At 36.4% G+C, this 15,166-nt stretch overlaps 1 protein-coding gene across 1 annotated transcript in view; it reads right to left on the bottom strand.

Moving 5' to 3' along the window:
* The window catches only part of SH2D4B (SH2 domain containing 4B), a 358,103-nt gene that overhangs the window by 146,735 nt on the left and 196,202 nt on the right, over positions 1 to 15,166 (bottom strand). The window contains exons 4-5 of the mRNA XM_042781741.1: positions 5,664 to 5,693; positions 4,868 to 4,943 (exon numbers count right to left, since the gene is read on the bottom strand). Of these exons, the coding sequence (XP_042637675.1) occupies positions 4,868 to 4,943; positions 5,664 to 5,693 (106 nt within the window). The remainder of the gene's footprint in view (positions 1 to 4,867; positions 4,944 to 5,663; positions 5,694 to 15,166) is intronic.

Raw genomic sequence — 15,166 nt, 5'->3', positions numbered from 1 at the left:
CAAATAAATAATATCAATAAAGAGATGGAAATCACATCAGAAAATCAAATAGAAAATATTGAGCTGGAAAATACAATAACCAGAATGAAAAATACACCAATTGGCTCAACAGAATATTTGAGGTTGCAAAAAAAGAATCTGCAAAAATTAGGATAGTTCCATTAAAATTATCCAGTCGGAGAAACAGAAAGATAATTATACTGAACAAAATTAACAGAGCCTCAGAGATACCACCAAGCATGCAAACATACATATAATTACAAAAAAAAAAAAAAAAATCCTCACTGCCGCCGAGTCAGTTCCAATTCATAGCGACCCCTCCTTGGGTTTCCCAGGCAGGATCTCTGTTGCCCAATTCTCCTTCCAAGGAGTGTTTGGTGGGTTTGAACCTCCAGCCTTCTGGTTAGCAGTCAAATGCCTTAGGCATTACACCACCAGAGCTCCCAAAAGGAGAGGAGAGAGGGAAGAATATTAGAAGAAATACTGGGTGAAAACTTCTCAAATTTGATGAGAAACATAATCTGCACTGCTAAGAAGCTTAACAAACTTCATGTAGGATAAATTGAAACAACTGCCCCCAGTTTTGACTCATAGCAACCCTATATACAACAGAACAAACAACTGCCCAGTCCTGCACCATACTCCTATTCATTATCGTCCTTGAGCCCATCATTGCAGCCACTGTATCAATCCAACTCATTGACAGTCTTCTCTTTTTCACCAACTCTCTACCCAGCATGATATCCTTTATCAGGGATTGGTCTCTTCTGGCAACATGACCAAAGTACAAGAGATGCAGGCTGGCCATTCTTGCTTCTAAGAAGCATTCCAGTTGGACATCCTCCAAGACAGATTTGTTTGTTTTTCTTAAAATCCACAGTAATTCAATATTCTTCACCAACACCCCATTTCAAATGCATCAAATTTTCTGTGGTCTTCCTTATTCATTGTCCAGCTCTCACATGCATATGAGGCCACTGAAAATACAATGGCTTGGGTCAGGTACACCTTAGTATTCAAAGTGACATCTTTGCTCTTAAACATTTTAAAGTCTTTTGAAGCATATTTGCCCAATAATACATGTTTCGTTTCTAGATTGTTGTGTCTATATGTGTTGATTGTGATCTAAGTAAAAGGAAATCCTTGACAACTTCAATCTTTTCTCCATTTATCATAATGTTGCTTGTTGGTCTAGTTGTGAAGATTTTTGTTTCATGTGGAGGTGCAATCCATATAGAAGGCTGTGCTCTTTGGTCTTCAACAATAAGTGCTTCAAGTCTCCTTCACGCTCAGCAAGCAATGTTGTATCATCTGCATATCACAGGTCCTTAATGAATCTTCCTTCAAACCTGATGCTGCATTTTCCTTCATATAGACTAGCTTCTCAGATAATTCTCTCAGCATACAGACTGAATAAATATGGTGCAAGGATACCTGATTTTAATCTATGCAGTATCCTCTTGTTCTGTTGGAATAACTGCCTCTTGGTCTATGTACAAGTTCCATATGAGTACAATTCATTGTTTTGTAATTCCCATTCTTCACAATGTTATCCATAATTTGTTATCAGCCACATAGCCAAATGCCTTTGTATAGTCAATAAAACACAAGTAAACAACTTGCTAGCATTCTTTGCTCTCAGCCAAGATCCATCTGCCATCAGCAGTGACATCCCTTGTTCCATGTCCTCTTCCAAGTCTGGCTTGAATTTCTGGCAGTTCCCTGTAGATGTACTGCTGCAACTGTTTTCTAATTATTTTCAGCAAAGTTTTACTTGCATGTTATATTAATTATATTGTTCAATAATTTCCATTCTATTGGATCACCTTTCTTTGGAATGAGCATAAATATAGATCTTTTCCAGTGAGTTAGCCAGGTAGCTGTCTCCATATTTCTTAGCATAAATGAGTGAGCACCTCCAGCATTGTACCTGTTAACTGAATCATCTCAGTGGGTGGTCTGTCAATTCCTGGAGCCTTGTTTTATGCTTCAGTGCAGCTGGGACTTCTTGCTTCGACATGATTAGTTCTTGACCATATGCTACTTCCTCTACCTCCTGAAATGCTTGAACATATACCAGTTAGTTTTGGTACAGTGAACCTATGTACTCCTTACACATCTTCTTTTGATGATTCCTGCATCCTTCAATATGTTACTCATAGAATCCTTCAATATTGCAACTCAGACTTGAATTTTTTCATTTCTTTCAACTTGAGAAATGCTGAGCATGTTCTTCTCCTTTGATTTTCCAATTCCAAATCTTTGCACAGTTCATTGTACTTCACTTTGTTCTCTTGATCTGCCTTTTGAAATCTTCTGTTGAGCTCTTTTACGTCATCACTTCTACTATTTGCTTTAACTACTCTCTCTTCAAGAGCAAGTTTCAGAGTCTCTTCTGACATCCATTTTGATTTTCTCTTCCCTAAAAGTCTTTTTAATGACATTTAGCTTTCTTCATATATGATGTCCCTGCACAACTCTCTCTTTTTTCTTATTCATTTGTCCTTTCTTCTTATTGCTTCTCCCTTAGCCTCTTGCTTACTCCTAATTTCTTTTCTTTCTTTCTTTTGTTTTTTTGCCTCCTCCTCTCCACACTTTTTTCTTTTTTATCATGTGGAGTGGATGCCCCACCACTCACCACTTCTGCATTCAGTGTCTGCCTCTACCACTCTACATGGTGGAGTGAGCTCCTATAAAGGGAGTGCCATATTCACAACACAGCTGTGTTTGGCAAATAGTGTTCTTTTTTTCTAATTTTTTTAATCTTTCTTCCTAGGTATATCCATCTTTTTTTCCTTCTTTAATATTTTTTCTTCTTCCCCTCCTCCCACTTTTTTCATTCTTCTTCTTTTTTCTCCAACACTCAGAACCAATGATTCTACCCAGCTATACCCACCCCACCTGATGCACCACCCACTGGGTGAGTGCCACCACTCACTGCAGCATCATTCGATCAGTGATAGACAATGGCCAACAAACACCCAACCTTCCCTTAGCTTCTGTATATGACCAGTGATCACAGACTTGTGTGTCCACACTCCCATCTGTTACCAAATCCACCCATAATTAGGTGAACACCCCAGGGCTGCCAAGCTAGTAACCAGAATAAGATGCCTTCCCCATTGCCTGGATATGTTAAAAGGAAAAAAAAAAAAAAATTATTATTTATATATATATATATATATATATATATCAAAGTAAACCAAACATGAAATGAAAAAAATGAATACAGTAGCACCACAATGACTCAGATACTACAGAAAGCTTCAACACACACACAGAAAAACAGATAAGATGACTAAAGCAAAAGAATGAAAGGTAGGGACAGAAAATCTTCTGAAGGAAGAAATGCTATTGGAACTACCTAATAGGTAATTCAAAAGAATTATATTTAGGTACTTTCAACAGACTGAAAGAAAGTTGAAGGCAACTACACACAAAATCAAGGAAAAACACAGACAAAACTCTAGAAGAATAGAAAAGAAATAATACAGAAAAAAAAATGAAAAAAATTAATAAATAATTTTAAAATGTTCAAAAATAGCAAATAGATCTGGAATATTAATACTAAAATTTCAAAAAGAGGTAACGCATTGTAAGGACAAAGAAGTAGAATTGAATCAATGGAAGATAGCTTTAGCAAAATTGAAAACAAATCTCTTAATATCAATCTGTTACAAAAACATTTATTTTTCCAAAGGCTTCACTAAAGGAGTAAAAAGAACCTACAATCTGGGGGGAATAAATGGCAACAACATATCAGACAAGGGACTAATCTCTAAAATTTGTAGAAAACTTTTAACACCTCATTTTTTAAAAAAAGGATGCATAATCCAATTAAAGATGTTCAGAGAACAGAAACAGACATTTCACTAAAGAAGACATTAAGGTGGTCAACAAACACATGAAGAAATGCTTGTAATCATTAGCCATTAGAGATGAAAATCAGAACAATAATTAGATAACATCTCATCCCAGCATTAATAGCTAACTTCAAAAAGAAAATAAATAATAACTAATACTGGTGAGGGTGTGGAGAGATTAGAATCCTCAAACACTGTTAGTGGGACTGTAAAATGATGCAAACAGTGTGGAAAGTGGTATGACGCTTCTTTAAAATACTGGAAATAGAAATATCATACGATTGAGCAATAACACTAACAGTACTAGGGATATATCCTAGAGAAATGAGAGCCATCACATGAATAAATATAATGCTACTCATGTTCATTGCAGCATTATTCACAATATCAAAATATATAAACAACCCAATTGTCCATCAACAGATGGAAGCATAAACAAACTATGAAATATACACACAATGGAATATTACACAATAGTAAAGAATAATGATGAATCAGTGAAACACCTCAGAACATGAATGATGAACCTACAGGATATTATGCTGAGTAAAATTAGTCAATCACAAAAGGGCAAATATATGAAAGCACTACAGCAAAAAGTCAATAAAAATATTTACACAGAGAAATAAACATTCTTTGAAGGTTTGCAGGGGCAGGTGGGGAAAGGAGGGTAAATTACTAACTAGAGGTTAGACTCACTAATTGAGTGAAGGAAAAGGCAGGTCATGAGAAAATGGTAAAGGCAAAGAAAGACACTGGGGATTTATAAAAGTTAAAACAACAGCAAATGCAAGTACATACACACGAAGAAGGAGACAAGATAGCATTCTGGTAACACACTCCTCCCTCAATAACAAAGACCTGGAAAAACATAGTACAATAGGAACAAATAAGGATTCTGGAACTCTGAGCATCAAATGAGAGGATAAATAATTAGATTGAGAACTAATTGGAAAGAGACATGGAGCAAGGACTGTGACTGGGGAGGGAGAAGAAACCAAGACCTGATAAAGCGTGGCCATTTTGAGGCACAGAAAGCATCATCATGGGTGACAAGAAATCAACTTTGTGGAATCCACACTGCAACAGAGACACAATGAGAACAGATCTGGAGGGAATCAAGGTGAGCAAAATACATGTTAGATCTGGGAGAGGAATTTGCATAGAAACAGGCCAGATTTTCAATGGCACAGGTGACTGTGATGCTAGGAGGGAGACAGAGGAACAGAATGAAACAATTCACCACTAGTGAACACTAGTTGTTTTGGTTGAGGACCCAGATGAGGCAGAAGGCCTATGGGGTGGTCAATGGAGATGCTAGACTCAAGGTGGCCTCCCACTTGATTGAGTCTGGGCAAGATAATTGGCTGCTTGCACACAGAAGGGCACCAGACCCATGCTATTGAATCGTGACTGGAGAGGTTCAGTCTCTGCTCTAACAGACAGAAGTTCATGGAGACTAGGCGTGAACCCTCTTCCTGCCTCCATTGACCTGGTAGCTAGGGACATCCCCTTCACTGTCTGACTCTTCTCATTCTTTGGCTGCCATCCAGAAGCTCTACAACCTGCAACAACCCAAGCAGACAGAGCCAGGGTCTGCAGGTCACCCTGCCTGCAATTGTCACTAACAGGTCTTTCTCTCACTGAAAACAAGAAGCACACCCCTGCTGCTTCCTCTCTCAAGAACACTCGCACCAGACTTCTCCCACAAAATCCCCTCCTATTTTTCTTTTCTTTTTTAATTCTTTTCTTCCTCTTCTTCTTTTATTTTACCAATCTTTCTTCTCATCCACCCCCTTTCTTAACTTTTTCTTCTTCTTTTTTATTTTCCTTTTGTTCCCCCCATCCCATCCAACAAGTGGAGGACTCAACATACCACTAGTTAGCCATATCTACTGCACTTACCACCTCACCTGTGGTAGTTAAGGTTATATATCAACTTGGCTGGGCCTGGTTTTGAGTGGCTGGACAGCTGGATGTAGTTATTTCCCATGATGAGATTAGAAATCAGCTATGGTGGAATCTACTGGAGCAGCTGAGTAGCTTCCTTAGAGATGTGGTTTGGTTCTAGTATATAAGAAGCAGTTTTGAGGAAGGTCTCCAGCTTTTTGGCACACTTGGAGTCTTCAGACTGCCATTTTTCTGACAATCTTGGGACTGTCTCTGGACTTGAACTAATGTTCTGCCATGTTGTTTGGTGATCCTAGGACTGTGCCATTTTATTTGTTGACCTTGAGTATATCATCCTCAGCAGCCAACAGCTGCCTGAGTTAAGAAAATCCCCCAGCTTCATTGGGCTGGGAGCAAGAAGCAGAGCTGAAGCCCAAGGTTGAAGGACTTTCACCCAGCCTCTAGAGCTGGCACTTTGAACTCAGACTTCTAGCCTCCTAAACTATAAGAGAATAAACCCCTGTTTGTTATAGTCACACATTTGTGGTGTTTTCTGTTAAAGCAGCACAAAATAACCAAAACATCATCCAATGGCTGATTACCACTACACACTACTGCACCACTGGATCAATGACAGTGGACAACAGTTGCTCATTTCAACTGCAGCTCCTCTTCACAACAAGCGGAAACCCACTCATATTCCTCCCAATTATTCCACCCACCCCAAGGGAGGTGGAGAATGCCCCAGTGATGTCAAGCTAACAAGCAAAGAAGCATGCCTGCCTCACTTGCCCAGGTATTTGAAACTAAGCAAAACAAAACAATAAACGAGGGTGAGAAAAAGAGAAAAAAAAAAAAAAAAAACATAATCAACAAATAAAAAACAACTTGAAAATGTCCCAGAGAAAATAAACAACTTCAATTCAAACAAAGAAACAGGACAAGACATGCAAGCAAGTGACCAAAATAAACTACTAGGAAACCTCCTTAAGGAAGAACAGGTAATAGAACTACCTGGCAAGCAAGGAAATAAAATATATATACACTAAAAAACCAAACTCACTTCTGTCGAGTTGGATCTGACCCATAGTGACCCCTCTTTGAGTTTCCAAGGCAGTATCACTACGATGTGTGTGTATGTGTGTGTGTATACACACACACATACACACACATCATTCCAAGAACACAAGGGAACCTTAACCAAAAGCAAGAAAAAGACAAGCAATACCACAGAACAATTCATGAAAGCAATACAGGAGCAAAAAGACAAACTAAATAGGCAATTAAAAATCATACAAAAACAACAATTAGAAATCCTGAAGATTAACACTAAAATTATGGAGATAGATAACACACTGGTAAGACAAAAAAGTAGAATGGAATTGACTAAAGAATGCATTAGCCAGTTAGAAAACAAATCCCTTGATATCAGTTTGTATGAGAAAAAATCACAAAATAGAATGAAGAAAGAAGTAGTATGCCTAAGAAACATATGGGATGATATCAACAGAAATAACCTACATATGATTGGAATTCCAGAACAGGAAGAGGGGAAAAAAAGAAAAAAAGAGAGGAAACACCAATATCTTTCTACTAATAAAACTTCCCCTATATGGTGAAGACAAAAAAAATAACCATTCAAGAAGCTCAACAAACCCTATACAGGATAGGCCCCAAAACAAGATCACCAATATATATATATATATATATCATAATCAAACTTTCCAAAACCAGACACAAAAAATCTTGAGAGCAGCTCAGGAAAAAAGAAATGTTACCTACAAAGAGCAATCACTAAGACTAATCTCTGATTTCTTAGCAGAAACCATGCAGGCAAGAAGGCAATGGAAAAACATATATAAAACTTTGAAAGAAAAAAAATTGTTAACTGTGGTAGTTAAGGTTATATGTCAACTTGACTGGACCTGGTTGAGTGACTAGGCAGCTGGATGTAGTTATTCCCCATGGTGAGATTGGTAATCAACTCCATGGTGGAATCTACTGGACCAGCTGAGTAGCTGCTTTAGGGATTTGATATGCTTCCAGAGTAAAAGAAACAGCTTGATATCCAGCAAAACCATTCTTCAAATACAATGGTAAAATTGGGATGTTCTCAGATAAACAGAAATTAAGGGATTTTGTAAAAATCAGACCAAGCTTACAAGAAATGCTAAAGGAAGTCATTCAGACAGAAAACCACAATGGAAGACAACAACCTAAGATTAAGACATATGTTAACATCACCCAGAAACCAACCTAGGATAATAATTTTCAAAATTAAAAAAAAAAAACAACTTACAAAATGGAAAATAGAGAACCAGAGGCATCAATCTGTAGATGACAACAACTACAAAACAAAGAGAGGAAATAAAGGGTATAATTACAGAACTTTCGAATGGAGAGGAAGTCAGGACGATATCAGTCTAGAACAGATTTTTCCAAATTTCCAATGCCAAAACCAAACCCATTGCCATCAAGTTGATTCTGACTCATAGCAACCCCCATTGGGTTTCCAAGGCTGTAAATCCTTACAGAAGTAGATTGTGTCATTTTCCTACCATGGAACAGGGTGGTTTTCCAAACTTAGAGAGATAAAAATCAACTATAGGGTAACCACAAAGAAAATTAATAAGCCTTCTAGCCCAAAGAAAGTCACAAGGAATTAATAAACACAAAATCAATATCAATGGAGAAAATGAAAAGAAAACCCAATAACAAAATGAACACAGCATAGAAAAATAATAGGAGCAAAGAAACCATCAACACAACAATAAAAAATAATAATAATGTGCAGTAAATTAATACCAATCATTAATTCATATGTTAGGCCACAAAATAAGCCTTAATAAATTTTAAAACATCAAAATACTACAAAGCATCTCCTCAGATTACAATACTATAATATTAGAAATTAATAATAGTATTATCATATGGGATAGCAATCAAATACATGGCAACTGAATAACACCCTGCTCAAAAACTATGTGGTGCCCGAAGAAATAAAATGTGAAATAAAAGACATTACTAGAAAAAAATGAGAATGAAAACACAACATTGCAAAACCTTAGGACAGAGATCAGTACTCAGAAATCAATTTATAGTAATAAATGCATACATCAAAAAAGAAGAAACAACCAAAATCAATACCTTAACAAAACAACTCCAACAATCAGAAAAAGAACAACAAAAGAAGTCCACAGCTCCAGAAAAAAGAAAAAATAACAATTAGAACAGAAATAAACAGAAATGAAAACAAAACAATAAAAGAAGAAAGAACAAGGATAGAAGCTGGTTCTTTGAAAAGATAAGCACAATTGACAAGTGACTGGCAAATCTAACCAAGGAAAAGAAAGAGAAAATACAAGTAAGACAAATAAAAACTGAAATGCATGACATTAGAACAGAACTAATCAAAATAAAAAGGATAATAACAGAACACTGTGAGAAACTGTACTAAAACAATTTGAAAACCTAGAAGAAGTGGAAATTTTTCTAGAAACATATGACATACCTAAATTAACATAAAATAATGTGGAAAAATGGAAGAGGCTCATAACAAAAGAAGAAATTGAACAAGTCATGAAAATACTCCCAACATCAACAAAACATGCCCAGATGGCTTCAGTGGAGAATTCTACCACACATTCAGAGAAGAACTGACACCAAACCTACTCAAACTATTCCAGAGTATAGAAAATGACAGAATCCTCCAAAATTCATTCAATGGAGAAAGTGTAAACCTGATATCAAAGCCAAGCAAAGACACCACTAAAAAAGAAAATTACAGACCAATGTATCTCATAAATATAGACAAAAAAATCTTCAAAAAAATAAAAAACATAGACAATAGAATCTAACAATATATCAAAAAAAGTAATACATCATGACCAAGTGGGATTCATAATAGGTATGCAAGGATGGGTCAACATTAGGAAATCAATCAACGTAATCCACTACATAAGAAAAGAAAAGGAAAAGAACCACATGATCATATCAATCAATGCAGGAAAGACTTTTGATAAAATCCAACACCCATTTCTGCTTTGGAAAAAAAAAAAAAAAAAAAAAACAGTAAAATAGGAACAGAAGGGAAATTCCCTATACAGAAAACTAACAGCCAGCATTATTCTCAACAGAAAAAGACATTCCCTTTGTGAATAAGAAACAGACAAGTATGTGCCCTCTATCACCATTCCTATTCAATATTGTATTGGAAGTCCTAGTCAGGGCAATGAGGCAACTAAGTAAACCAAAAGGCATTAAGATTGGCAAGAAGTAAATCTATTTCTATTTGCAGATGACAAGTTCCTACACATAGAAAACTAAAGAGACTCAAAAAGAAAACTACTGAAACTAATTGAAAGATTCTTCAAAGAGGTGGAGTACAAGACCAACATTAAAATAATAATAATAATAATAAAATCATTTGGATTAATCTCCATCAACAAGGAAATCTTTGAAAGGGGAATAAGGAAAACAACATCATTTACAAAAGCTACCAAAAAGATAAAAAGGTTGTTGTTGTTATGTGCTGTAGAGTTAGACCCGAAGCATAGCGACTCCTCCTTAGGTTTCTGAGGCAGTATCACTACAGAAGGAGATTGCCCAACCTTCCTTCCGAGGAGTGGCTGGTGGGTTTGAACCTCCAGACTTCTGGTTAGCAGTCAAGTGCCTTAGGCACTATGCTACCAGAGCTCTTAAATACTCAGGAATATATCCTAACAGGGACACAAAAAAACAATACAAAGAAAACTACAAAACACTACTACAAAAAAACCATAAGAATGGAAGAATATACCATGCTCATGGATAAAAAGACTGAACATTGTGAAAATATCATTATTACCCAAAGGAATCTATAGACACAATACAATCCAAATCCAGATTTCATAAACATCCTTTAAGGACATGGACAAAAATCATTAATTTTATATAAAAAGGAAAGAGACCTCAGATAAGAAAAACACTAGTTAAGAAGAAGAACAAAGTAGAAGATCTAACATTAACCAATCTCAAAACCTACTGTGCAATCTACTTCCAGTAAGATGGTGAATAGGCAGACAAGCTAAACAGACCATCTTCAACAAAGAAAAGAGAAACCAATTGACACATACAGAAGATAATCCTAGAGCCCTGAGCTTTCAAAGGAAGGATACATTAAAGGAAGGTGCATTAAACATCAACTAGTAGAAGAACCTGAATGAAAACAGTGAGTGAGGAGACAAACAGAACTGTGGACTGTCAGCTATCCTGAGAGCATGAACAGCCTGAGTATTTCCAAGTGGTGTTAGGACCTGAGAATTAACCTAAAAATCAGCCCTCTTCGCCAAGGGCTGCATGAGTGATGGTGCTGGTGGCTGATGACTAAAAAGGTAAATAGCAAAGAAGGAGAAAAACTGAGCTGTGAACTTTCAGCTATATGGAGGGGGCAGCCATTTTGAATGTTTACAAGTGATGGACATTTTGGATGTTTAAAGTGACAGTATTCTCATTCAGATACCAGGGACTTAATAACAGACTCTGCTTGCCAAGAACAATACAGACACAGGGAAGGGTTATGACTGGAAAGGAGACAGGTGGTGAGTGCATTAGTGCTGCCAACTAGTGGATAGAGAAGCACAGTACACTGCTTACTCAGATACATCCAAAACAAAGAAAATTAAAATCTTGGGCGAATCACTCCAACATACAATCACAAATTAAATATAAACACAAATATATCACAATGTCTCAAAGACAACAGACCATCAAAGTCCACACAAAGAAGCAAAATAAAGCACTAGAAACAAGGGATCAGGATACAGACCCAGAACACATCCCTGAGGAAGAACCAGCACTGGAAATCCTTGGTAAGGAATTCAAAAGAATTATACTTAAGTACCTTCAACAGATAAAGAGACAGATCAATGAAAACGCTGACAAAATTGAGGAAAACAGATAAAATACTAGAAAATTTTCAAACAACCATACAAGAACAAAATGACAAAATAAATGGAAAATTAGAAATGATAAAAAGTCTACAGATAGAAATCCAGAAGATGAATACTAAATTTTCAGAAATAGATAACACACTGAATGGGCAAAGGAGTAGAATTGAATCAGTGGAAGACAGAATTAGTGAGACTGAACACAAATACCTCAATAATTCTTTGCAAAGGTATCATTCAGAAAAAAGATCAAAACAAAATGAAGAAAGCCTAAGGTTCATGTGGCATACCATCAAAACTAATAACCTAAGTGTAATCGAAATTCCAGAATGGGAAGAGACAAATAAAACCACAGGGAATATTGTCAAAGATTTGTTGGAAGAGAACTTCCCTGATATGATGAAAGATGAGAATAAATCCATCCAAGAAGCCCAAAGAACACCAAATAGGATAGACCTCAAAAGAAGATCATCAAGATATGTCATCATCCAACTTGCCAAAACCAAAGACAAAGAAAGAATACTAAAACCAGCACAGGAAAAATGAAAAGTTACTTACAAGGGGCAGAAACCATGTAAGTGAGAAGGCAATGGGATTGTATAGATAAAACTCTGAAACAAAAAAATTTCCAATCAAGAATTATAAACCATCCCTCAAATATGATGGTGAAATTAGGACATTTCCAGATAAGGAGAAATTAAAGGAATTTATTAAATCCAGACCACCCTTACAAGAAATGCTAAAGGGAGTCTTTTGGACAGAGAACCAGCAAGAGCAAACAACTAGCCATTAATACACATGACAACATAACCCCGAAACCACCCCAGTTATGGAAGTATCCGAATAAATAAGCCAACAAGATTTTTAAACAGGGAACCAGAGACATCAATTGGGAAATTAGGCAACCATAAACCAAAAAGAGAGGAAAATGGTGTAGTTACAGAAGTTTAAAATGATGAGGAAGTCAAGACAATTGCAAGATAGAATGGGCTGCTCTCAACTTGGGAAGAAAAATGTAAATCACAGAATAACATCAAAGATAAATGATAAACCTTCACATCAAACTAAAAAAGAAGACAAGCACAAATATTTAGCAAATACTAAAACAATAGCAACAAAGGAACTGATAATATGATCCATAAACAAATCAAGCTTAGCACAGAAAATTATATGGAAAAAAAAATTAGCAACACCATGAGAAAATACATAACAAAATGACAGCAATAAATTCATACTAGTCAATAATTATAATGAATGTCAGTGGATTAAATGCACCACTCAAAACACTGTGAGCTACAGACTGGGTAAGAAAACATAACCCATCAATATGCTGTCTACAAGAGACATACCTTAGAGAAAAAGACACAAATAGACTAAAAATAAAACATTGGAAAAAGATGCATCAGGCAAATGGTGACCATAAAAAAGCAGATGTGGTGATATTAATTTCTGATAAAATTGACTTTAAGACAAAAACCACCATAAAAGACAAGGAACACATTATCTAATGATTAAAGGATCAATTGAACAAGACAACATAACCATAATAAATATTTCTGCACAGAATGAAAGAGCCCCAAAATACATAAAGCAGACCTTAACAGAATTGAAAAGACAAATAGATGACTCCACGGTCAGAGTAGGAGACTTTAATACTTCACATCCATTGAAACATAGAACTGGAAAGAAACTCAACAAAGACTCAGAAGAGCTAAATAACACAGTCCATCAACTTGACATTATAGACATCTACAGAACACTTTACCCAACAACAGCACAATATACATTTTATCCAATGCACAGGGAACATTCTCCAGGATAGACTGTATATTAGGCCACAAAGTAAGCATTGATAAATTTAAAAACATTGAAATGCTGCAAAATATCTTCTCAGACCACAATGCTATAAAACTAAAAATCAACAATAGGAACGTAAATGAAAAAAGAGCAAACACATGGAAACTGAATAACACCTTCCTTGAAAACAGCTGGGTAACAGAAAAAATAAAAAATGAAAGAAAAAATTCCTTGACTCAGTTCCTGCAAGATGGCAGACTAGGCAGTAAGACTGCACAGACACTCTTCCACAAAGAAAAGGGAACCAATTAACACAGACACAAAAGATAATCTTGTACCCTGAGACTTGAAGGGAAGGATATAGAAGTGGATTAAACCTGAACTAGCAGAAAAATTTGCGTGAAAATACCAAAAAAGGAGACATATGGAGCTGTGATCTGGCAGTGATCCTGAGTGATCCTGACAGTACAGACAGCTTGGAGATTCCCGAGTGCTGGTAGGACCTAAGAATTAACCTAAAATTCACCCTGCTAGCCAGGGATTGCACGGAGGACTGTGCATGGTGGCGGGGGAACAAATGGAGAAGGTGAAGAGAAAGGTGGGCTGAACTGTGGACTTTTGCCGGTCTAGATGGCGCCGCCATTTTGAAGATTTAAAAAGCAGCTTGACTATTTTGGATATTTAAAGAGACAGCGCTCTCGCAGATTCCTGGGGCTTAAGAACATGTTCTGCTTTCCAGCAAACACAAGGATATTTGGGACCTGCAAGACTGAAAAGGTACGACATTCCTTTGATACTCTTATACCCCACACCCACTTGGTGAACGGAAGTGAGGCCATCCCCCACTCCCACCTACCTTCGGGGTCCACAGGAACTCCATCACAGTCTGTGTGCTCAGATGGCGACTAGGTGCCCTTCCCTGTCCTCCACTGATTTTTTTTTTTGCTTTTTGCTTTTTTCTCTTATTTTTATTTTTTTCTTTTTTGCACTCTTTATTCTGGGGATTAGTTTGTTTGTATTTCTCTGCTTTAAAACAACTAATATTATTAATACCTTTTTATTATTATTCTTAATCATCCCCTCCCAGGTCCTACTTTTAAGCACTTTTTCTTTTCCCTGTGACTGGTTGGAATTGTTTTTTTTTGTTTGTTTGTTTGTTTTTTTCTTTTAATTTAAGTTTTTTTTTTCTTGTAGTTAACCACATCCCTTGTTTTTCTTTTTGCATTTTTCCCATTATTTTTCTTCATTTATTATTCTCCTTCCCTACTTTTTTTTTCTTAGTGTCCTAAACCCAGATATTGCAGGATTTCTTGTTTTTTCTTATTTTTTTTTTCCCTTTTTCTTTTTTTGGTTACTGTTCCTGTGTGATTACATGGTGTGTTTTTCATCCATGGACTTTTAGTTTTTTGATGGTTATTCAATTGCAATTTGTGTCTGAGTGGGAGACAACAACAGTCCCCATAAAACACAATTACACTCACACTCCTACAACTTCACTTACTGAGCAAGAGCCACACTACCTCCTTCTCCACCAATGTGTCAAAGGTAAAATAACACCAAAAGGAGCCTGAATCACCCTTGGCTGCTCTTCACAAACAGTTAACAGAGATCTAAATACAACAATGCCACGATGCCTTGGAAACAACAGACCATCACAGTCCACACAAAGAAGCAAGATAAAGTGATAAA

This window comes from Orycteropus afer, unplaced genomic scaffold (genome assembly GCF_000298275.1).
Source record: "Orycteropus afer afer isolate SDZICR_OR568_19922 unplaced genomic scaffold, OryAfe1.0 scaffold00163, whole genome shotgun sequence".
Taxonomy (NCBI): domain Eukaryota; kingdom Metazoa; phylum Chordata; class Mammalia; order Tubulidentata; family Orycteropodidae; genus Orycteropus; species Orycteropus afer.
This window is presented reverse-complemented; position numbering and strand designations above follow the sequence as displayed.